The 25,984-nt window shown below is 33.8% G+C and overlaps 2 protein-coding genes across 2 annotated transcripts in view; both read left to right on the forward strand.

Annotated features, from left to right (window-relative positions):
* Positions 1 to 648: 648 nt before the first annotated feature.
* Positions 649 to 14,981, forward strand: LOC139692099 (centrosome-associated protein 350-like). The gene is made up of 13 exons (XM_071590133.1): positions 649 to 916; positions 997 to 1,238; positions 2,806 to 3,580; positions 5,047 to 5,849; positions 7,984 to 8,241; positions 10,418 to 10,504; positions 10,620 to 10,700; positions 10,848 to 10,997; positions 11,489 to 11,672; positions 14,132 to 14,189; positions 14,305 to 14,506; positions 14,591 to 14,715; positions 14,858 to 14,981. Exons 1-13 carry the CDS (start codon positions 649 to 651, stop codon positions 14,979 to 14,981), a joined length of 3,357 nt encoding a protein of 1,118 aa, XP_071446234.1.
* A 1,056-nt stretch (positions 14,982 to 16,037) lies between these two features.
* Positions 16,038 to 25,984, forward strand: part of LOC139692375 (centrosome-associated protein 350-like) — a 97,861-nt gene continuing 87,914 nt past the window's right edge. The window contains exons 1-7 of the mRNA XM_071590534.1: positions 16,038 to 16,178; positions 17,518 to 17,711; positions 19,284 to 19,422; positions 19,696 to 20,036; positions 21,690 to 21,850; positions 22,792 to 24,460; positions 25,731 to 25,828. Of these exons, the coding sequence (XP_071446635.1) occupies positions 16,051 to 16,178; positions 17,518 to 17,711; positions 19,284 to 19,422; positions 19,696 to 20,036; positions 21,690 to 21,850; positions 22,792 to 24,460; positions 25,731 to 25,828 (2,730 nt within the window). The 5' untranslated portion in view covers positions 16,038 to 16,050. The remainder of the gene's footprint in view (positions 16,179 to 17,517; positions 17,712 to 19,283; positions 19,423 to 19,695; positions 20,037 to 21,689; positions 21,851 to 22,791; positions 24,461 to 25,730; positions 25,829 to 25,984) is intronic.

Genomic DNA, 25,984 nt, shown 5'->3' on the forward strand with positions numbered 1-25,984 from the left:
TATGTGAACCCCTGCTCTGGATTAATTCCAATCAATCAACAAAGTCTTTATTTTCAGAAGAATTAAATTTTACTTTGAAAAAACATCACCTTTTGGAGTTTCCAAAATATGATCATGTTATTGAATGTGTTCTCTTTCCTTTTCATTGTGTCTAGAAATTTCAGGCAGTAAGCTTGTGCAGTTGTAGCATGCACTTTAATAGTATGTTGATTTTTACAGTGGCAGTTTCATTCATATAGGTGAGTCATTTTTAAATAATTAGATATCATTCTATTGCTTTTTTCTTTTGCAGCAATTATAACAACATCAGCATGGAAGACTGGCTTGAAATGGGCCAAAAAAGAATTGGGGCCGAAGAAAACTGGTAGTGGAGGCAGTAACTTGAACAATGGAAGTGTACATTCAAGCTCAGAAAAATTTCTTGAAGACAAGTTGAATGATATACACAAATTTGTCAACGAAACTGAAAATAAAATTTCTGATCATAAATTTCTTGAAGCTAATGAATCAGAAATTCATGCAAAAGTGCCGGAAGTTAGTTCCTTTCCCAAAGAAGTTAATAAACCTGTGAATGCAACGGAAGAGAAATCTGATGTGCTGAGGACATTAAATGATGCTAAAGTACTGTCCAGCTTATCAGATAAAGATATGCTCACGCATGTCATATCAAAAGGAGACAGCATTCACATAGACAAGCGAAATTATGTGGAAAATAAAGATGAAGAGGTTGAGTCTCCTGTTAAACATTACAGCCAGCTTGAAAACTCAAAGAAAGCAGGAAAAGATGAATCTCGTCACACTCAGAGTGCTCATAATTTAAATAATGCTTTCATAGAGGATGAAGAATACAAAATTCCTAAAAAATCCAATTCCTTGTGTAATTTTTCCAGTAACCCTGGTATTAAGTGTTTTGAAGGTAATTGCTTTGACTGATTAAATTTTAATTGTGCTTTGTTATATATATTGTGTCTTCATTGAGGTGGTTTGTCCTTTCAGATATGCCCCTAAAATGCCCTCAGCCATCCAAGCCATATGATCACAAAAAGATCAAAGAATATATTCGCATGCAGAAGCAGCTTAGGCATAAGAAAATGGTGGAGGAAAAAGAGAAGAAAAAATTGGAAGATGAAAGAAAGAGAGCAAAACTATTGGAATTGAGAAGCAAGAGTAAAGAGCTGGTTGAAGTAAGCGTGAAGAGGAGAAGTGCCATTCTCAAGCACCAAATAGAAGACCTTCAGGTAAAATTGTGGTTTTTGTATGCCATGAGGCTTGAGCTTATTTTTATTCATCAAGTCAATTGGCATATTTGTTAAACATACATTTTTGGGATCATCTTTTAAACTTCTTTTCTGACATACACAGATGAGTGAAACGACATAAACACACAAGTGAGGCAATATAAAGCATGGTCAGCTCAAAATTTCTCTAATGCTTAGCTGTCGTTATTAATTTATTTCTGTAATGCAAAGTGTTTCTTTGATAAAGTGCATTTGGTTTTGATAATTTGTGCTTCATCTGAAAAGTTGACATAAACTAATGAGAAATGCAGAATGAAAAAAATATTCTCTATGGGTGAACAAATGAAAATGTATTATTAAGCATGTTCATTAGAATTCAGAGAATTTTCTTTAGAAGTGAGTTGTGAAAGTTACTTGTTCACGAATTAATTGTATGCATACACATAAGCAAATATGGATCTAAATTTTGTAGGCTGTTTAAAAATAATCATTGATTGCTCTTAATTGTATTTGGTGATTCAAAAGACATTGTACCCCTCTTAATGTTCACACATTGCCGTTAAAACATGCATTATTTTAAAATTAGATCATTTTTGCCAAAGTTCAGTCATTATACTACAAGTTGGTACCACTCATGAGAATACGAGATCTTGAAAACAATACAATGAAATTTTCTTTTTGCAATGCTTGCTTCTTATATCTGCTCTCTTGTTTCAAGAAATCAATTCCCATGATATGCACCAGAGAAATTATGTATCAAGTGATGACTCTCCTAGGAGACCATCATTTTATGAAAAGCAAAAAAAAAGTTTTCAAAGCCAGATATATGTGTGAAAATGTGTATCAGTGACAAATCCTATTAGCAGGTTATTTGGTTGGCAGCTTTTCCGATTTAGAACATAGGTTTAGAACATAGGTTTTGCAAAATCAATGATGAACAAAAACATATAATTTCCACTTTTATTGTATACTGGGAAGGTTAATGCCACCCTGTATACATACAAATACGGTCCTGAAATTTTGTGGAGGATAATTTCTTCAAACCATACTGCGACATGGGCTTCATCGGCATTGTTGGAATTTACCATTTTTTATGACTTTTCTTCATGTTTGGTAGTGCTTGTGATGGTCTGTGAAACTTTGATGCATCAAATTTGATGACTTTTCTGTCAATCATATATTTGAAAAATGTTCAGTCAGTTTAAATGTGCATCAATTTAATATTTTAAATTAACTTTTGAATCCTCTTGCATCATTAGGAAAATGGTTTAATACTAATTGTAAATTAATTTTGTTATTTTTGCTCTGATTAATGTGTTTTGTAATAACGTAACATTTAAATAACTGTTTTATTTAGAGCTTTTGTCTTTTGGGTGTAGTTATATTCTTTCTTTAATGAAATGTTCATCATTTTATACCTGAATTGGTTCTTGAAACGAAGACTTTCATGCATGCATAGTATTCATATTGATCAACCTGAGATGGATTTGTCATGGTGGGAATCTTGAAAGGTATGCAATAATGCTTTCTTTAAGAATCAAAATATGTGTAATTTTTTTGTTTTCAGCATAACACTTTGGATGTGGGTGATACAGTGCAAACAGCTCCTCTGACAGGAATCACAGAGAGGTCTGAGGTGCTCAGTGAAAGTTTTAGAAGCAAAAACAATGGTGTTACATCTAGTGGTCCAGGTGAACCCAAAAATCTGTGCTATAGTCATTCAGATGAATCTGTCAATCTTAGAGCAATAGCAAAGCCTGTGAGTCATGTCTGTCTGCAAACTGGTGACTCATTAGTAGAACTAGAGCCTCAAAATGAAATAATTGAGGGTGCTTTAGAAAGTGACAAACTAGTGAGTTCCTTGAGGCTACCTTCATTGATTATTGATAATGGACACCCTTTGACCAATCCTGAGCAGGGTGTCAGAGAGGGCAATGTAAATGAAAAATCTGATGCCTCTAAGATTGAGTCAAGGAGAGTGGTTCTTGATAAAGAGACATGTACTTCAATGCAGAGAGAAGTGGAAAAACTGGCTCATAATGTGAACATGCTTAAAAAACATAAAATGATTGGTGTATTTACAGATAAACCCATAATTCACCCAAGTCCCATGCAAAGAAACGATTTTGAAGTTGCCGAAAGACAAGCACCTCTCCTAAAAAATACAAATTCAAGTTTATGGGGAATGGAACAGCAGATGTGTGCCAAAAATCCAATTCCCACCCATGTGTTTCAATCAAACAACTTACTTTCAAGTGAATCCTTAAATTTGGCCAACCCTCTGGGCTCAACACAGCCTGCACATCACCCTTTAGAAAAATCAACTTATGTAAAATCTTCAGGTGAGGAATAGTTTTATCCTTAAAGCTGCATAAATGAATCATAGCAGTTGCTCTTTTTCTGCATTCTTTGATGATATTGTATATTTTTTTCCATTTTTAGTTAATAATACTTCATTGAAAAATGGGAATATCACTAGTGCCAATACATGGAATTCTTCAAATGTCATAATACCCCATTTTAATGAGTCAAAAGATAGAACATGTGACAACAGACAGTTTCATGAGATCACTTCATCGAGTATGATAAGTGAAGGTCCTCTTCCTGTAAGTATGGTGATTGTTATGAAATACTAATACATAACCCCATTTCCACGTAAAATCTGTTTGTGGTGAAAATTCAATTACCATTTTTAATGGCAACCTGTCATTTAAAGTGTGTTTGGATGGACACAGAGTGTAACAACTGATACACTTCTAAGCCTTACTTAATATGGCACTGGAATGCAACCATCAACACTCTAATAAACCATTTGGTGCTTAACTAAACTTATGTTTAAGGTATGAATACATATTTGGTGATTAAATTTAGTTTATAATTCTAATCTATTTAAGATTTTTTGATATGTGTGCAAATGCTTAAGATTAGGAAAAATATTCTATTATTTAATTGACTATGAATTAATCCATCTTACAAATGCACTATAACTTGAGGAATGAAAGGTAAAAAATTGGTTCCCTGATGAAGCATTATTTATAAATTTGTATAGATTCACATTATTGTATATTGTTGATAATCGTAGCTCTGTTTACAGTTCTAAAGTATGGCCTTCTGAATAGCTTTATTTAAATTAGCTTGCTGAATAACAATAAAAGAATGCTATTCTTCAGTTGACAGTCAAATTATTTCAAATTGAATTTGCTTTATCATAGCAATCAAGAAAAAATTTATATTTTGAAAGTTTATGTACTCATATTAGCTATAATCACAGCATTTCAAATCTTGTTTCATTGTAATTACGCAGTGTGGACAAGTGACAAGGAAAAGTAATTTAAATTGCCCGTTTAGTGTTCCCATTTGAACAGCTGAATAAAAGTATCAATCCTATTCAAACAAGTTAATTTGTAGTATAGTCAAAAATTGAGCTTTGAATGTAATATATTTTGGGTGTAATGTAAGAACTCACGATATTGATAGGAGGGAACCTCAAGTAATACAAACTGTGGCTAAATATTTTCTCCTATAAGTTAAGTATCATTGCTAAATTATATTTATGTTTATATTTTCTTTTCACAGGAAGAAGACTTGATTGAAAGTGATATAAAAGGGGTCCCAATAAATAATTTCTGTGGTCCTTCCTATGCAAAACACTCCGAGGAGATTAGAAAGAAAGAAGTGCCATTTTGGCTCCAAAACCTTTCAATCGAATCCCGACCATATAATTTTATTAGTGCCGTAAAGATGAAATTGAATAAGTTTTTAGAGGAGCAAAATGAAAAAAATATTGCTGAAATTCCCTCAAATACAGCCCAGCAGCCCTCAAGACCAGAGCTCAGTGTTGCAAACATTGAAAATCTAATCTTGCCCAGTGATAAGTTGGTATCTGAAGAAAAGTTGACTGAAGCCCACATAGAACAAGAAGTCCAATATGATAGTGATTTTGAAACCTCAGCCAGATCAAGTACTGTTCCCAATCAGGAGGAGGCCTTGGATGTTGTCTCTGACAGTTCAGATCTTGACACTGCCACTGAGGATATTCTGCCCACAGATGGAGTACCAAGGCCAAATGTTTACCCTCCAAAGCCAGTTAAGGTCATTGAGATCAAGAGTGACTCCATCTCAGAGTCATCCCAGTCTACTGCTTCTGTCCAAAGCAATTACAGCCATTCTGATTACAAATTGGTAGTTCCACACATTTCCCTTTCTCGATCACTCAGCAGTCGTACTTCTAGATCCCTTGAATCTTCCAAGTCTGAATCCACAAGGTCCTTGCCCAGTGGTGCCAAGAGTTTGAAAATGAGTGAAGACAGTAGAAAGGAGGAAATTTCAAGCATACATGAAGTGATGGCATCAAGCATAAAAGACCAAGGCTCTAGTGTGAAATCTAGTGAAACCAAAATATCTATCACATCAAAACCTGAAAGAGTTGATGAAAATTTATTACTAGCGGCTTCGTCATCTGAAAGTGTAAGGAAATCTTCAGGTACAGCTATAAGAAGTGCACTGGCAGGGGAATCAGTTTCCAAATCCAAAGATGCTATATCCAACAGTTCATCTGGAGCAGATTTGAGAATTTTTTCAGGAAGCCATGCCAACTCAATACAGGAACTGGTAGGATAACTTGATGATGATTAGCTCACATGTTGTTTTAAGCTTCTAATATTTTACCAATAGCAATTCCTGTTTAGAGAATCAATTTTCAAATTCATTGACCCACAATCATTATATTATTTTCTAATCTTGAAAAGTTGACATGCATATTGTTCATCACTCATCATTATTGGTTTGGAAGTATTTTTCTAAACAATAATTTTAAAAGCCTCAATAAGAAATATTCAAATGAATTAATATTCAAATTCACTTAATGGTGAGGAATCAGAAATTTTTGATAATTTAAAAATATGTAATTATATATTACATTATTTCATCTTGATCAAGGATTTTGGAAAAAACTCTGTGAATGATAACATCTATGTTCAGCTATGCAGTATGTGTAAATACATATGTTTTATACTGCTTTTTCTAAATTTTCACCCCCATCTTTTATCAATTTTTATATTTATTATGGAAATAATTTCCTGTTTCTTTATTCAAAAGTTATTATGGTTCAGCATGAAGTTGATTTCATGTGCTTATCTTTTAATTTCATCATCTACATTCCAGTTTCATGCTGAGGATTTAAAGTTTCCCATAAGTTCTCCTCTCAAACTTCAAGTGAAAAATAAAAGAACAACTCAAGAGGTCACAATGAGTTGTCAACACTCCCCAAAGCTTGGCTGTGAAGAAAATAGGGTGGCAGAAAATTCAAAGGTAGATAAAGTATAGGACATGTAAGAATTCCTGAAACTTTTGTGTCTGAATCACAATTTCATGTGAAATATTTTCGAAAAAACAGAATAGTTTGGACCCCTTCAGTTGTCAATTAAAGGTTGTTGAATTCCCTTCTTATTTCACTTCCTGTATCACAATATTATGAGCCATGATTTTTTCACATCATTACTCTGAAGAAAAATGAATGAAATTGACCAAGTTCATGATGAAACGTTCAATAAGTTTATTGCTAGAATGGTTGCTGACTAAAATGCATTTACAGACATTGATATAAGTAGACATTTAAAGTTTATGACATGCAATGTCAAGCTAATGCGGTGACTGATCCAATTCTCTAGAAACTTCCAGTCTCAATATTCCCTAACTTCATTGTAAAAATTTGCCTGGGTATGTCATTCCAATATGTCATGAAGACAAAAGTTCCAAAGCTTTGCCATAAATATGTAAGCTCCAAATTCATTCTGTTTGAATGGTGTTCATAATTTTTCATGATGGATTTCTGCAGAATAAGTCTCAGACCGTGAAATTACCTACTAATATTTTGTTTTCTTGGAGAGTTCTTAACTGCTTAGCTCCAGTACTTCTTGACTGAGGTGTAATACAAACTAAACCTAAATGTAACAAGTTATTTTGCCTCACTGAAAAAGTTTATAACTTCCAGGTAGTCGTACTCTGTTTTTAAGCTTTATATCTGTCATTCTTGAAAATAAATAATAGTTTAAAGTGAAAATATTGTGTTTTCTGTTGAAGGATGTTAATTTTATTAAGATTTCCATATTCAAAATTTAACTAAACTGAGAACCTGTATTTTTTGGACCTATTGTTTCAAGGTGACTGATCAGAAGCCTTAAGCTCTCATACCAAAAACACAACAATCAACCTGAGGTCAGTTTGGTAGTTTATGGTAAAGCTCACCATTGGCTCTCGTACCAAAAACACAATAATCAACCTGAGGTCAGTTTGGTAGTTTATGGTAAAGCTCACCCAATATGATGTTTGATGGCATGTGAAATTCACACTTCAGGGCAGGGTGGCCAGTTCCTTTCCCTGTGCCAGCTATGCAAAGGCATTTCCTTTTCCAGGAAGATATGGTACCTAAAAAAAGCACTCAACTCTGTCGGAGCTGAGGATGTCCAAAAAGTTGTGCCTGAAAATCGAATCTGGGCCCTCCAGTCTGTAGTCCAATGCTGTACCTCTGGACTGCCACGTACCCACTATTTACTCATTATGAGGTGTTATTTTTCCAATTACAGATATTAACTGATAATCACTGACTCATATTTCTGTTACAAAAAATACACTTTTCTGCCCCGTGTTAAAGCTATTTTTAGTGTTCAGGTCATTTTAATATTTTGATTGCATTTTATGAAAATGATGCCTTACATGTTTGAAATCCAAAGATAACTCTTTTCAGAGGATGATCAATAATCATGCTGAGAAGCTAGCTGAGATGGAAAGGAAAGCATTTGAACATAGGATGGAAATGGAAAGAGCTTTTGAGAAGGAGAGGCTTAAACTTGAGTTGGCCCTTGCCGAAGCAAAAAGAACCGTCTTTGACTCAAAGTTAGAGGCCAGTAAATTTATCAGTGATGCTGCTGTAGAGTTAATAAAAAGCCAAGCAGAAGCAACTAAAGCAAATGCTGAAGCCACCAAACACCTATCTGAAGCTAAGGTCTGAGATACATATTTATTTTATGTAAATTTTTTTAGCCCATGTGACATCACTTGGTTCTGATGTCTTTGTCTATAAAATTTGGTGATTTAGCTTGAAAGGTGATTGTCTGTAACATGGATATGTGGGAATTATGATTTTCTCCAATAAAGTAAAACATTAATTGGACTTAGTTTGAGATTTTAATACAAAGCTTAAGGCTATTTGTTTGTGATTGATGCTCCTGGTAATTAAATTTTGCATGTCTTGAGCTCAGGTTAAAATTGATGTTAAATTTCTTTTGCTTGATAACTTAATTAAAATGTCTTTTTGTATTCATCCAATAAATTAGTAGTTCATTCTCATATTGTGTTTCAAATATGGAAATCATTTTGTTAACAATTGCAAATTTGTCATTAACAATTCATGTTAAAATATTAATAATGCATGTATGCCAGAAAATTACATTCCCATTTTTTTAATTTGGGAAGGATAGGAGTGCCCACATTACAGTTGCCACGAAACAGCATTTTCCGTGCAAACTATCTGATGATGGGTATCTATCAAATTAGTCCTTCTCGGAATTCTCTCTCAAATTGTTCAATCACATATATTTTAGCCTTTTTTTTTCTTCCATCTGATGATTTGATTCACGCTATCAAAATGGCTACCAAATCTAAATCTTTTCAAGGTAAAAATTCTTTCAAACAAAGGGTGAGAGGAAGATATTTGAGGGAAGGGAAAGGGGTAAGATGGATTTTTCCTCTCTGTGTGATCCCACTGATTAATTAGAAAATCATTTTCTGATCCAATTTTCATATGATGCAATAATAACAGATCTCACGTTATGTTGAGGGTCATTATATGTTATCATTATTATTTTTAGACGTATTACTTAGCTTTGTTTTGGATTTTTGTTAGCTTTCATAGAAGTTCAAAAAATGACTAAAAGATTAAATTGAGGCCCCAAAAATGCTGTCTGAAGCATTTCACCTGATTGATGATGATGTGCATTCATGTAAAGTTTATAATAGAGGCTAATTACATTATATCTAGGTATTTGTCAATTTTTCACTTACATATGATAATCATGAGCCAATTAAATTTAAATTGGAATATTGGTCATGATCTAGTTAATTGTTGTTTATGCGGAAACCTGGTATAAAGTCCAGGTTGTATTCTGTGTACAAAATACACTTCCATTTATTTATTTTTTTATGCACAATACAAAACGTACTCGTATGTTTTCTGATTGGAGATTTAATGCACAATTGACTTGTATATTTTGGATATAAAATACTTTTTTCAATAACACATAGCAGAGGTTACCTGATGGAATGAGATGCACATATTTGGTACAATGGTGTGCCATATTTGAGAAAGCTTCAGTTATTTTTAACCTGTATTTCCATGCATTCTGATTTAAGTTACCCCAGCAAAATTTGGAAATGTATCTAGTAATGGAAGATCGCTTTGAGAGACTGCATATTACATTCAAAGTTGCGAAGTTTGTAATTTTCAATGAAAATGCCCTTTACCATGTCAAATAAGTAGTTTCATGAAACAAGAATGTATAAGTTTCTGGTTAAAGTATGAAATATATACTAGGAAAAGTTTTATTTCATGTCCAAATCCTTTGAAATATGTATTTCTTAATCTAATGAAATTTTTATCTCTGGTATACACATGTTTGAAATTCATACTTTTGCCATTTTTATGCTCATCTGCTGTTTATGATTTATAGCACTTCAGATTTATATTATTTGATGATTGTTTTTTTTAGCAGAAAACATGTTTGACCTTTGAAGTTTCATACTGTTCATTAATGTATTAAAATTTAATTCCAATAAACTGCGGGAGATGCTGTAACAGTAACTTTTGATGGAGTCATCTGCAAATGTACATTACAATGCGACAATTTTTAGAGTGTAAAAATCATTTGCCTTGATGGGTTGATCCTGGGTTTTTGGGAGCCCATCATGTTATCATGGTAAAATAGTACTATTTCTTTTCCTCTGTCAGAGATTTCAAAATCTCCAGCAGAGATGAAAAGCATTATGTTTTACTCAAGACCTCATGGAGGACTCCTAAAACTGACATTTTAACTCTGTTCCTTTTTTAATTTTATCCTTCCCCCCTCTGTATTTAAATACTTTCTGTACAACAAGTCCACATTTCTTGTAATTTTGAATTTCAGGTTATTGATTCTCTTAAGCTGGAGGCAATATCTGCCCAAAGTGCCTCAGCAGCTGCCTTTGCTGCAGTTCAAGCAGCCATGAAACAGGTATTCATCATATTTCAGACTGGCATGAGTACTGTAAAGAATTGTTTCAGTCAATACATTTTGAAAATATTCTATATTCAAATTTATTGTTCCTTTGTAATTTTTCACACCCCAGTTTGTCAAAGTCTGGCTGTGGTTTTGGCAAATGGCTGTCATGATCAAGATTCAAGAAAATGTGTCCATTTTTGATACTGTGGTCAGTGTTTGATAAATTGTGTTGTGATAATATACAAAGTAAGGGTTCTTTTCAAATGAGTAATGCTAACCATTTTTAGAATTCTTGTTCTCAATTTTTACAAAATACAAGATTGCCATCTTAAATGATTCAAAACCATTTTTACAGCTTAAGAGTTTTGCAAAAGTTAAACATACACCCAGGAAGTCAGAAAATAGCATCAGTTCAGAGCGATCGGAAACCAGTTCACTTTTATCTGAGGCAAATGAACAAGTGTCCCTTAGTAAAGAAAGTGACAGTGCATCCAATGTTGAGGAGGTAATGTATAATATTTTGCTGTTTTATTTTTTGAGTGCAAATATATGTATGTACTTAGAATCTACTGATCTAGGTGGCTGCTTTAAGTGCCAGGGTAATAACCCCAGAATAGTCAGCCATAGTTTTAAGTAATCTTTTCTCATACATTCTTCATGTGATTCTTTTTTGGCCATAAAGATGCCAAATCATATTAAATTTGTCTTCCTGTTTTATTTTTAATAAGTAAATGGTGCTTGCAATTTGTAAGTGAGTTTAAAGAAATTGTAAATAGAGAAGTAGAAACACATCCAACTGTAAACATTATCCAGAGTGCTTAAAAATGTTTATATTTTGAAAAAAATCCTCAATTAACAGATTTTCAGATTATAATTTTCAAATGTCTAGGTTAACCCTCTGGGTTTCTACTAACCCTCAATTTCCAAAATGGCTAAAGTAATGGTATCGGTTTACTGCCTTTAGTCTTTACAAATCATTTAATTTTCATTTCACAGAAAATGGCTCAGAAAATGAGTGAGGTGGATAAAAGGAGTGAGTCAAGTGTTGCTGAAGAATTAAATGTGGAAGAAAATGTAGATGATTCTGTTGAGAAAGCAGGGGATGCTGGAGGAGAGGAGTTGAATGATTATCCTGTGGATTCTTCAATACCATCAATAAGCGAAAATATATCAGAACAAGGTGTGGCTTCTAATTTGCTAATTAATGAATAATATTGCTTCATTAGCATGGTAATATCACGTTTTTAAGTGTCATGCCATCATAATCCAGAAATTCTCTTCTTTCTCTATGCTCCAGTGTACTTACAAATGAGAAAGCTTTTGTTCTATTTTTCTCTGGCCCAAGCACAACTCTATAGCTTCATTTCTAAAGTGATTTTGATGTATGAGTTATGTATCATGGCATCTGATTAGCAATGACTCTCTTTTGTCCACAACAATAGATATGAAGTCGTATTGGTATTGATATGAAGTCTTTTTAAAAAGTAACAGTTTCAAGCATAAAAGGGTGGAAATCTTTCATGATGAAAGAAGACATTCAGCTTTTCCACATAAAATAAATTTTATGTTCTTCCAGGAATCAAATTCTGAAAACAAGCAGTTGAAACAAAATTATTCATTGTTCTTATATTTAAAATGGATGAAAAATTATTTGAATTGCATTAGAAACTTGTGGAACAAGTGGAATAAACCTAGAACATGTTAAAAAGCTAGATTTATGGTGATAAAGGATGAGTACTCTAAACAGCATATAAATTCCAATGCTTTGTTGTTTTATTTGAAGTGTTAAGCCTGTTCATAGCTGGGGACAATTGAAAGAAATGCCAAAACATATACCCCAAATAATCGATGCACATTGCAGAATAATTTAATTATATCCATTGACAGGAGAAGAACTAAATGGCTAATGGTTTTTCATTATCAGAGTGGCTATCATATCATATTTGTACTGAATTATACTTCAAGATCTTCAGCTTAATAAGGTGAAAGGTAGAAATATTCCTGGTAGCAGTGTGTTTAGCATTTTCAAGTTGATGGTCAAATCCCATACAATTGGAGTTTAAATTATTTTTCACAAATATTATTTTTGTATAATTTCTCATTCTAAGACATTTTATTTACTTGAAAGAATTGTTTACTGATAACAGAGATGGAGACTACTACAATTTTCCAGTAAATAATAATTTATTCATGACCAGTTTCGATGCTCTACATCATGGAAAATGTGGAAAATTGTTGTAGTCTTCATCTCTATTATCATGAAACAGTTCCACCACATCACACCAGAATCTGTAAATTATATTAATTGTTTACATACCATCATATTTGCATATTTTCTGAAGGAAAAGTTAATAAATTGGTCTCATGTCATATTTTAGTTTAGGCCAATGGAAAAGGTTGGATGGTTTAAGCAGGCATCAATGTATTGATATTTATTTACTGATATTTATGGAGTATTTATTGTGCTTGGTGTGGAATATACATGATGGAGCAGTATTGTTTTTTTCTGTGAAAATAAATCACTCCTGGTTGAGGTATGATCTGTTTACAGAGTATATCCAAAGAATCAGAAAAGTCTTTTAGGCTGATGCTCCTTGCATTTCTGGAGAATTGATGTACCATCTATGGATCAATAACATAAACTGATCACTATAGGATCACTGAATGGAGTGGATGATCTCTTGAGTTAATACATTGCCCAGGAGGAATTTCAATGAAATTAGTTGCAGGACCTGCTAGTGCATGGATAAAGGAAGCCTTTTAATATCTATGGATTTGATGAATGTCCTTTATAAAATATGGGATCTTACAGGCCAAGGATGGGCTGGAGTTTGGTAGGAGATAACAATGATGATGTGATAACCTCATCAAGTGGCTCGCTGGAAGTAAATTGTTAGTGGTGAATTTTGTGCCAGCAAAGGAATATTTATGATGACATTTATGTGAACCCTCATTGCGACTCTGACATTGAATAAAACTGTCAGAGAATTTCATAAATTTGACGGGTATAAAATTCATCATGATCCCAAATCACACATTAACTAATTTTCATAACTTTCAAAATGCTATATTATTTCTCAATTTTAGTGAATAATGAGTTAAAAATGGAACTTCTTTTCATTGCCCTCAGTTCAAGTTTTACCCAGCCCAAGAATTTTGTTAATATTTAAGATGTAAAGTAAAATTAAGTGTCAATAATCTACCTAAGCTAAAAAAGAATGATTTATTGGGTAAAGTTGTGTATGTATATTGGAGGATATTTGGATTAATATCTGAGGAAATTCATGTTTCAATAAATTTTGCTTGTATTGATTCAAGCCATAATTTTTCTAATTTCTTTTTGTGAATTTTATTCATTGATTCTTGTAATTATTGATCTATCCCCAGAATTGAGATGTTTTTCTGAATGCTGCTAGAAGACATTCTTCCATTTACCTACCTAGTTATTCATGATTTAACAGCAAATTAAGGGGTATAGATCCCGGCAACATTTTTATCATGTGAAAAGTTTTTTAAAAACTCATTTATACCAGAATGTTAATGTGTTTCCCTATCAATTTTTTTAAATTCTTGTTTGTTTATCATATGTATTATCACACTTCCATTAACAATTTCAATATTTTCTTATGACAATTACAGAATATTCTTCCAAATTTGATGACACAGCATCTGAAATTGAAGTTAAGGCCAAACCTGAGTATGGGAATTTGGATGCAGTTAAAAATTCAAGACTAAAAATAAAGGGAAATGCAGAAAATAAAAAAGGTTTGTTTTCAAATGTTATTATTTACAATCTTCTTTGTACTTCCAAGGGAAGGATATGGTATAATTAGCATCATTGTTTGTTTTGATCCATATTATTTAGTTCCTATGAAGAGGAAACAAGATGCCCTGACAGACAAGCATAATTTGGGCTCTGTTAGTGAGATGCAAGGTTTTTTAGAGTACCCTGATATCAATGAAGATTCCTCCATTTCAGGCAAAGACTCTTTCACAAAGTTTTCGCTCAGCATGGTAAGTGTACAATGCAGTAATATTATGATACTTACTGTTATTAGATAGATTTAACTTGGTATCTGATTAACTTCCTTTCAAAAGTTTCAGCAACTGATGAGAGAAGAAGAAATGAGAGCTCAGCACCAGCAGGCTCTCTTGAAGTTAAGAGAGGAGACCTTAATTGATAAAATCAAAGCTGAAATGACATTGCTTGAGCTGAAGAAAAAGTATGTTAAAGTGATTTTTATAGCTTTTTCATTAAAATTATAGTTATACCTTACTTCTTAACTGTGAAACATAAGTATTGAATTGGCCTTGATGCTGATGGGAGAGTTATTTGTGAAATTGTTTTTACACCTTTAATTTCAGGCATAGTAGGGATAAGGGACATGAGGATGTCGTTTCCTCCATTCGGAAGAAGCAGAGAGGGATGTTGATTAGACTTAGGTTGGAAAAGGATGAAATCCAAAGGTCTGTATGCTACCTTGGGTGATAATTATATTTGTTCTTTTATCATAGTGAATGTACTGTATTCATTGAATTCTCACGCTTGAAAATCGCTTGCTTTGATTATTCCCCAAATAGACTGAAGAAATCTCATAAAGCAGCATCACACGAAAGACGCATGATGCTAATCCAGCAGCAGCATATCATCAAAATGAGAATGTCAACAAAGGAAATAATGAATAAATTGCAAACCAAGGTATTTTTTTTCATCATCTCACTATGGTGAGTCATCAGCTCTAGGATGGGCTTATGTGAGCAGTAAATAAATATGGTTTGGGTGAAACAGTTGAAAATAACATACTGAAAAATTAAACTAAATCAAAATGTCTGGGATATCAGGCAATAAAGGGAAAGTTGAGTACAGTGGTTAAAGAAATTGCTGTGCAAGAAAATGCATTTTTATATTTTATTGTATCCAATCAATCATTCAAAGAGTGAAAATAATTTCAGTCAAATTACAGATATATCAAGCGACCATGTACATACTATTTTTGAATAACATGATGAATAAACTCGTAGTAATACTTTTATCTATCTCTGCTGAAAAAAAATCCCATTATTATTAGATCATTCAATGTCTGTAGATGTGGTATTTCAAGTGATGAAGACATAATAATAGTTAATGCTTTACAAGCAATGTTCAATGTGAATAATTCAATAATTTGAATAAGTTGCGTGTTAAAACAGTACTATGGTTTTCAATGAATGAGTCACAAATATAGTGTCGGGGAAGCACTATGGAGAGTTTGAAAAAGATAAGGCTTTACCAGAATTCCCTTTATGGAGGCTACTAAACTGGCTTCGACATGCTGTGGGGGACAGAACGGTGAACAGAATATTATTTATTTCATCCTTTCTCTTTACTCTACTAGAAACTTCCACCAACTCCTAAAGCAATCCGATCAATGGGCTTAATGAGGTCTGCTCTGGACTCGAGCAGATCTTCTGTGGATGCCAAAACAGAAGAGTCAGCTCTCGGCAGTAGAACCCAATCCAATGCTCCCATTGAAGAGCTGCCATCATTGGATGGAACGCAGTCTGATGCATCCCTCCCTATGGAACCTGCTCACTCTTCCCATGCCACAGCCTCAGATTCGGAAGGCCACAAAGGTGGTAAATACGACACCCGGGTGCTTGAGAAACAAGTCATTCATGGCCTAAATGATTTGGAGAGGAACAAAAAGTATGTATTCATTCTTTTGTTTGTATCGTTTTTGTGCAGTGTCAGTGAGTTACTTGAAAAATGTGATTGGGCCCAATTTCATATGGTTTAGTGAAAAAGTAATCCATGACAACAAATAGCTATGAATGCAATTCATTGTGTTGACAAATAAAACTCAAACACTTAAAATGTAAGAAAAGAACCTGCAAGTGTTCTCATCATACCTGCTAGTGAAATTGTCATGTTAGTAAAGTCCCTCTGTAGAAAATATTTTTAATTTACTCGGGACAAAATTGTTAAGTACCTAAGGTTAGGATTATAACCAAAATATTTGTCATGAATTGGTAAAGATTTATTAGAAACTATATTCTTGAATATTTTGACCTCAAGTGTCCCTTCAGTCTCAAATTCAAGAAAAGGTCTTTATCTCCTTTGTTGTGTGTAATCAGTTTCTCAGATGTGTTGGTCAGTTGTATGCACCAATCGTAGATTATGGGTAATGATTGCAGCAGTGTCCTGATTACTTATGACTTACATGTATCATAGCTAAAATTCAAATTTGTAAATGTTTACTCTAAAAGTAAAGTTCCTGTTTCAATTACAGATAATCACCTTACTTGTTATTGATTACTTCTTATGAGTCATTTTGCCATTATGAAATAACATGCATATGAGAATACCTGATCATGATAAGTTGTGGAAGTTTTAGAAATGAAACAAAATTTTTAATTGAGGGAAATAACTCGAAGAACTTAAATCATTTAATGCCATGGAACTTCAATTAATATTTTCATAAATTTAGCCCTTACTGATAATAGCTGTCAATCATGGTAATTTTATGTGTCTGCACCCTGGGAAAATAAGTAAGAGTGAACGAGAAGTGGCGCACTGAACAGGAAATAGTAGAATTGTGTGTCAAGTCATTTTTAATCACGAAGTTTTTTTATTATAAAGAGAATTATTAAGGCTTAGATTGTAGATGATATCAAATTCTTCTGTGGTATTGTGGATCATAACTAGCTGAAACACAAATTGATATTCTGTGAAATATATATTATATTTATATATATATATTATATTTATATAATATTATATTTATATATATTATATTCATATACATTTATGTCAATGGAGTTGAGTCTAGTTACATTCAGTTCTCTTTGTTTTTCTACTTAATTATAGGTTATCCTTGGCCCTTATCATGATACTCATGGAAACATTTAATGACATTAGAATATGTGCTTGTTAATGGGATGATTTATGTGTATTTTACTTCAGAAATCTTCAGAACATGAGTATCATTGCTTTTTAATTCATTTGTTCGACTCAATGTTTTTTGACACAGTGGATCCTTTTACAGGTTTCTCAGTGAAAGGGAAAAGAATTTGATTCATCGAAGACAAGCAGTTGAAGAACTGTTGCTTTGGCGCAAGCGGTTGGAGCTTGAAGAGGAACGTGTTCGTGCCCTAGAGTCTAAGGCTCTGGTGTCCAAATCACCAACTTTCAAACCACAGACTTCATATCTGGGAGATCAAGATTTTGTAGGATTGAAAGGTAACTACCAAATGGAATGGTGGCATTGATGAATATTGTGAAAGTATCTTGATTTATTTATTGAATTCATATGTTACAATCAATCAATTACTTTGGGTGAAAAATATTTAAAAACTTTTAAGTTGGCATAGAATTCATTAGCTATACCTTTTGGCATTTCACCCTAGGGAACTCAGCTAGATCTGTTCCAAATGGTGTTAAGAAGGTCCTCACTGTGTTTTGCTAATTCCCAAATCCTATTCTTCTGTGTAGGAGCTCCGGAGTAGGGCAAAAATTGCACTGACTCACTTTACATTGGTTGAAATATCCCTCTCTCATGCAATTATACCATTTGATTGTTGTATTTTCCATGATATCTAATTAATATTGCAGTATTTCATTGTTTTAATCCTTCTGACTAACAATAAATCTTATTGCATGTCCATTGATACAGTTGTATTTTTCCAGCAGGATTCCTTGCTTTTGCCATAACTGAACTGCATTGCTTCCTGACAGGTCCAATCTCATATTTCTATAGTGTTTCTTGTCTAAAAATTCAGTAAACTCTCTAGTATCCATGCACAGATTATCCTTATTCTCTACCTAGCACCTCAAAAATGTAATGAAATTTCACCATTAAGATAATTAAATACTTTAAAACTTCATTATCCTTTTTTTAAATTACAAGTTTGAAGTACCTTGGCTTTCTTCAAAGATTTTAATTTAACAAAATAAAAGTTTTCAATAGTATTTAATGTACTAATTTAAACATTTATGTACTCTCCATCCATTCCCATTATTGTTTCTCTCGCGTTTATTAGTCTTAAGATTGCCATATTCTCTTTTGAGATGAGCAAACCCATAGCTTTATTATCTAGCAAATAAGTCATTAGTTATCTACACTGCATTATTTTAATTGGCATCACATGGCAAATATGAATCCATGTCTGTGATCTTTTGTTAATATTTGTTGTTTGCGAGTCATTTTTTTTCCTGGCTATGGCTTTGGTTCAGCTTTGATAAAAATAGGTTCTGGTATTCATTTTATGTTGTCTTGCCTATGATTTCACTCTAATAAAATGGCTGAAAAACAGAAAAATATGTACTTTCTCTTCCAAAAAATGTTGATTAATGATATGGATTGGAAAAGGAGAGTTCCATAAATATCCCCTTGTATCACCATATTTTCTTCATATTTTGGTTGTCCATGCTTCATCATTCATCCATTAGCACAGATCAATCAATCGACAGTTTACTATAATTCCTTTTCAAAGAGCGTATTTGAATGTGCAATATTTACCTTATTAGTTATAATCATTGTTTGTTGTATTAGGCACTTTTAAACATAATGTCAAAATTTGTAAGTAATTGCAATATTTATTATCATGTTATTTTTTTCAGTTTGAGAATAATACGTACATAGGTACCTGAAATTTTTATCTTTAGTTTTATTGTTGCATAAGGCAGAAAATATAGTGAAATGGTTCACTTTGTGAAATCTGTAGAAAACAGTTCTGTATAGTTAAATATTGTAAATAACTTAGCATTAAGTCGAAGCAATGAGATAATATTAATTCATTCTCATAATTTCAGCTGACAGAAGCACTTCACCTCTCCAAATAGATGTTGGACTGAAAATGAGAGAAGATGCTGCAACATCAATGGCTGACTTCTTTTCTACGCATTCGGAAAGCATATTAGAAGATGTGCCCGTCCAGTCACAAAAGTCAAGGTATTCTGAAATCTGACACTATTAATGTGATGTTTATACTCCTTCTGTGTTTAAAATTTTTGTAGTATTACATATAAATTATTTTCATTAGAATACATGCTAAATAATTTTGATATAATCAAAGGTTTTTCCCAGAATTTCTTTGGTTTTCTACAATGCATTTCATTGTGAAATGCATTGTAGAAAATCGTCTCTCTTTTATTTGATGGATATAAAATGACAAAACTTCCATGAAGTGAAGCCTGACCCTGTATGGTTTCTTCTTTCTTTCAGTTTATCGGTAGCAGCTGAGGTTGAATCTGACTCAAAAAAACTTGAGCAGTTTAGTACTGAAAACTTACCTTCACCAAGTTTTGAATCTGTAGTGAACACTCAAATGAGCGTTGAACAGCAATCCAAGGAGGAAAGTTATTCATCAGTGAAAGAAAATTTGGAGGAAGAGAAGGTTTCTAAATCAGTGGCTACCTCCATCAAACCTGTTGTTACCAAAGACGATAGCAAGCCATCATCTCTCAGTATCAATATCAAGAGTCCATTGACACCTTACTTTGTAGGGAGACAGAAGAGGCGACATTCCAGTGGATCCGATGACTCAATCATCCTCTCTCAAAATGGTATATTTAATGCTATTAATTCTGTTACTAATTTCTTAGCATTAAATAATTATAGTTAAGGTTCCACTCTCCTTAATATTAATCTCACCCCCTTAGTCCCTCTCATCAACTCCCTCCTCCTTGTGAAAGCCTCTTTGCCTAGCGCAATTCTTCTCCTTACGTCCCTACTACTTTGGCCGTGTAGGTCCATAACACTACCGAGATACGTAAACTGCTCTACCTGCTCCAGTTTTTGCCCTACTATTTTAATGTTTAGCTTAGCCTTTTTCTTTCTATAAAATCGCATAGCCTTTGTTTTATTAATATTGATTCTCATCCCATGCCTGTCACACTGAATTTCCAATTCACTAAGCGATGCTTGCAACCCCTTGGCTGACTGACAAACTAAAGCTTGGTCATTAACAAACCTAACTGATTTAATGAATTCCCTGCCCACTTTCATTCCTACCTTCAGTTCTTCCCATGCTTCTTTGATCATTTCCTCTGCATGCAGGTTGAACAGCAACGGTGACAATGGGCAACCCTGCCTTTGCACCTCTTCCTAACACTGCCCATCCGAACTCCCCGTTCCCAACCCGCACCTGAGCAGTCTGAGACATGTACAGGTTGCGGATTAGCCTCCTTTCCCTCCAATCTATTCCTATTTTCTGCAGAATACTCATTAGTTTTTCCCAATTCACCCTATCAAATGCTTTTTCAAAGTCTACAAAACAGGCGAATACCTCCTGGTTGTGTTCTATATTTCTCTCAATTAATAATCTCATTACTGCAATGGCATCACACGTACCTCTCCCCTTCCTAAACCCAAACTGATCATCCCCTAAGTAATCATTTTCCCTACTCTCTATCCTTTTGTTTATGATCCTGAGAGCAACTTTAGCTCTGTGGGATATATATATATATATATATATATATATATAGGTATACATATATATATATATATATATATATATGGGTATACATTCCAAAGAAACTGCGGGAGATGCCGCAATAGTAACTTTTAACGGAGTCATCTGCTAATGTGCATTTCAATGCAACAATTTCAGAGTGTAAAAATCATTCGCCTTGACAGTCAAGGCGAATGATTTTTACATTCTGAAATTGTTGCATTGTATAGGTATACGTATTCAAACATGAAATCCTGCCATATGGTGAACAAACATTCATTCACATTGAAATAGACATAAGGAAAGGGGATTGAAATACGTATAAAGGATGAACACTGGAGAGGTGGGGAAGGTGGAATCGAGCAGATCACAAGGGCTAAAATATTTCCTTGACCAGGAGTTGAACACCGGATCTTTCGACTTGCCGGGCCAATGCTCTAGCTCCAGATTCTCTGCTTGTTTTTCAGTTTCACCAGTGTTTGACTGGCTGACTTGGACTGTCAATGTAGGTCAACAAGTGTTGTAAACCCCAGAAACATGCAGAATTTATGAACAAATAGTGTTCCTTCTATAATGTCTTTTGTGCTGCTATAGGCTACTGGAATATTTGCTTTGGGCTTTTTTTTGGGTGTTGAAAATATTGCAGCATAATTTCAAAGTCATATAAACCATCTAATTCTTTTAAAATTAAATATATGTACTTATTTATATACAAATTTTTGGATCATTAATTTTGTGGAACTAATAATTCCCCACCATGTTCCAGAAACTGCAAGTGAGCAAAGTGACATTGAGAGTAAAATATGTGCCCTGCAAGAGCAGTTAAGGAGGCGAAAAATGGAGGCTGATTTGCTTAAAAAGGAACAGAAGCGGTGTCTTAGAGAAAGATTGAAAGCTAAGGAGCAGTCATTGATAAAGCAAATACAGGTAATGGTCTATTTAGATTCAATTTCAGTTACTACAATATTTAAGTTGTGTATATATTTGGGTGTATCTGTACTATATTATTATTATTTTTCTTTCTTATTATGCTTTTGCTATACTATATTTACTGATTGTATGAAATCTTGCTAAGAAGTACTCACCAGTGGATAAATAATTACCATTAATTATTCATTATATAGCTTTTGTGCATACATTTTCCATCCTCAAAAAATATAAAACCTAAGTTTATTTAGTTTTTAGAGTCAAAAACACATTTGCAAATACACATTGTGTGGAAATTTGCCATGAAAAAAACAATTTGATGTGCCTTGAAAATGAACCAGCAGTGCCTATTTTATGCATGGGCATGTAAATTATAGTTACTCCATTGAAATGATTATCAAAATGGAAGGGCAATTAATTCCAAAAGATATCAAATTATTTTCACTTCCTAAATTTCAGCGCACAGTACTGGACTGTGACTGTACTTGTACGCAGTGACATTGTATTTTCTCAACCAGCCTAGACGAAGCCAAGAAATCAAGCGTGGGATCAGAAATTTGCATTCATTATGAAAACCTGTACAGTTTATTTGTTTTAAATAACTATGAGACCAGCATTCACTAAGTGAGACTTTTTCTGCATTTTAATTTCTGTCTGCGACATTTTCCAGAAAAATGTGTTGCATTATTTGGCTTTTCAATTTATGTATGATTTATGTCATTCAGTGAATATATTTTATGATTATCTGCAAAATCCATCCTGATGACTTCAGTTAATTTTACCTTGGTCCTTCTGTACTCACATGATGTGGTAAAGCTCACGTAAGGTTGAATTTACATATGTCTGTCTCTCACTTTGTGGCAGGGTTTAGGGTCAATTTATTGTTTGTGGTTGATGTGATAAAGAATTAAAGTTTTTATTATTGTGTATCACTCTTTCAGGCATATGATTCATACATCCAAAGAGCTCACAAGGAGCTGGAGCAAGAGTATGAATCACCTACTACATCATTGGTGAAACCCCAGATTAAACAGCGGAGAAACTGGAAAAAGAAACTGGATGAGTCAAAAGATATCCACGTGGAAATAACAGATAAACATTCATTGGTGGATTCGATCTCTGAGGCAGTGGAAAATCTTTCTGCCACAGCATCAGCTGTGGAGAAAACTGAGAAGTCACCCTCAGTTGAAGAAGTTGGGAAAGCAGCCTCTTTGTCTGAAAATGAAGAGTCTCAAATAATCCCTGATGACATCTCAGGAGGACATCTTGATGGTGGCCCGGCACAGGATAAAACAATGGGCTCTGTATCTGAAGTAATGGAAGAAATACCTGATCTAGCAGAAGACTTTTCAGAAAACAGTGCTCTATCATTGTCTAGAGGCTCAAGTCTGGAGACAACCATTGAAAGCCCCACAAAGCACAATAAGCAGACTGACTCATTGATTGCTTTAGAAGCAGAGGATCAAGGAGAACTGAATAAAGAGTCTGCATCAGTGGAGAATGATGTTTCAAAACCTTTGACTGCTTCAGCATTAGTTGATCGAAATGATTTGTCTAAGTTGGTTGAAGAAAATAAGTCTGATAAGTATGATGAAGATACTTTTGAACCTATATCTGAGACAGGTTTGGAAATGAAAGAGGCAACAATAGAAAATCATAGTGAAGATGCTCACTCTTCTTTTTGCCCAATCGGGGAGGAGATTATAGAAGAAATTTCACATAATAGTGCACATGAACTGCCAACTCAGCTGGCAACAGAAGAGGCTGTTCATGACATTTTGACTCCGGAGAAAACAATTGTGAGTGAAGATGGAGACAGTCTAAAGGATGTAGCTGTTGAAAACCTGGAGATTTTTCAATTTGAACAAACTTCTGGGGAGCCAATTAGTTTGCCATCATACATATTTACTGACCCCCCTCCCTCTCAAGTGGAATTACATGAGACGTTTGTTGTCTCAAAAAAGATTGAGTATGAAAAGGAGGCTGATGAAATAACAATGGAAATATTTCAGAATTTGTTTGAAGAATCTGTTGTGGAGGCTGAGATTTTGAGAAATAAAAACTCTGCTTGCACTTTAGAATTATCTGATTGCAATGAGAACGTATCAGAACTCTCCCCTCTGTACAGACTTGGAGATTTTGAAGAGATCCAAGAGCACAGATATCAACTGCCCATCAATAAGGAGGATCTCAAAGTAGTGAGTGTATGTCTTGGGGAATCGAAAGCTCAAGGTGTTGCAGAAATAGAAACAGGGGATAGGAAAGAGACTATGGAAGTAGCGGCAAAGGAAAGTCTAATATGTGATCTCTTGATGAAGTCATTGCTCCAGGATGCAATATTTGAAGCCATAGAAATTAAGGAGAGGAGGAAATCACTGTTTTTGGCGAGAGAGGGATTTGGCCTTTTAGGTTCCCCACGTGGAGAATGCAAGGACAAAATGACAGTAGACAAGAGGAACTCTGATGTTATGAAAAGGGTGCAGCAAATAATGCTTGAAAGTAATTTGTCACAGGTGTCTCCTCGAGAAAAATCAAGACCCCAAGACCTGATGATCACTACATATGATGTACTGTCCCCTGAAAGCTCCACGTGCAATAGCCCTGTGCTGGGTATGTACCATCTTTGCCTTCTATTTGCAATCAATATCATTTACATTACTGTCATTCATTGGATCACTTGTACATTTTTGTGAATAATTCCATTTCATCTCTTAATTATAAATTGCATTTTGTCTCGCCATGTTTATCTTTGCTCTGGTTTTGAATTAGTTGAAGGCCCATCTATGACTGATGGCCTTTCACGCATTCATAGGAGATATGGATTTCAAAGATTGGAGGGAATAAATGAAATAATGTCTTCCTTCTTTGAGTCTCAGTATCTTGTTTTATCATTTTCAGAGCATATACACACCTGAAGATCATAATATACACCTCAAGGTAACTTAAAAAAAGACTGATCATGGATCATGTACTAAACTATGCACGCCTCCAAGGGTGGCTTTATTTTCCATTTTAATGATTGACTTGGGTTTCTTTGTGTGTGACATTATCAAGTCATGCAGCTTCATCTTTTTCCACTTACTTGGAGTCATTTTTGAAGCATGGTCAATGATATAAATTGACATTTTTTATCCCTAAAAACCTATACATAGAATGCCCCTTTTCCAAACAACATGAAAGTACTCCCTTTTTAGCCCCGAAAACCATGTAATACTATATTATACTATTGCGGCATGTGCAATACTAAGTAGCCTTTGATTGGATCATTACACAGTGTATGTTGAATATTTAATCCCCTGTAAAAAGGCTTTCCTAAACATCTCTTGATCAGTATTTAGACCTACTCCATTTTTACTCCAGGTATTCTTGTTCTGTATAATACCCCATTTTTTAAACCTATGAAACCCATTCCTTTTCCATCAGCAGTTGATTAATCCTGTAGTGGCACCATTAACATTATGAATGCCATTGTTTTACCCCAAGTTGCACTAAGCTTTGAACCCCTGCTTCTCAGATCTTAATAATATGTCATCCAAGAATGCTGTTTTGTGCATTTTTCATACCCTACTTGTAGTACGTGACTGTTACTTATATTGAGGTTGACTTCATGGACTAATATACCCACCACAGTTGTTACTTCTGTGTACCCTTAACCATACCTGCTGCATCATTGTGTGTGATATGGCTATTTTATTTCATCAGGTGATAAGTGTGACCATTAAAATTTCTTTCTGTTTTGTGGTAACATTTATTTTGAATGCTAACTAGATTGAATGGAGAAAAATGTGATTTTAAAGAGTTTTCCTTTATCCTTCATAAAAGTCCTTATATACCTGAATAAAAGAATATAATCTTATATATTTTGATTTATCTTATATAGGCCACTCAGAAATGGAATCAGTGTTTGCACAAGTTGAAAAAATCTCATCCAAACAATCTCAAAAACAACAAGGAGGGAAGCCGATACAGTTTCTTCAAGTAAGTAATATTATCTATGTTTTTAAAATACTTTCCTTGTATCATGCACCTGGATTTTGTGTGTACTCCTACTTCACTCCCACAGATATTTTTTTTTGTTTAGGAAATTGCTTAATCTAATCAGATGCTTGCTATTTGCCAAGGCTTAGTTTCCAG

Source organism: Hetaerina americana, unplaced genomic scaffold (assembly GCF_022747635.1).
Source record: "Hetaerina americana unplaced genomic scaffold, ioHetAmer1.1.p SCAF_4, whole genome shotgun sequence".
In the NCBI taxonomy this organism is placed as follows: domain Eukaryota; kingdom Metazoa; phylum Arthropoda; class Insecta; order Odonata; family Calopterygidae; genus Hetaerina; species Hetaerina americana.

What these genes read in the sequence shown, in the direction of transcription:
- LOC139692099 (XM_071590133.1), top strand. Translation starts at nt 649, where the DNA reads ATGCTCACGCATGTCATATCAAAAGGAGACAGCATTCACATAGACAAG. An exon ending in ACCAAATAGAAGACCTTCAG is followed by an intron (nt 1,239 to 2,805) that starts GTAAAATTGTGG and finishes TTTTGTTTTCAG; the next exon opens with CATAACACTTTGGATGTGGG. An exon ending in GAAGTTAAGGCCAAACCTGA is followed by an intron (nt 14,190 to 14,304) that starts GTATGGGAATTT and finishes TGTACTTCCAAG; the next exon opens with GGAAGGATATGGTATAATTA.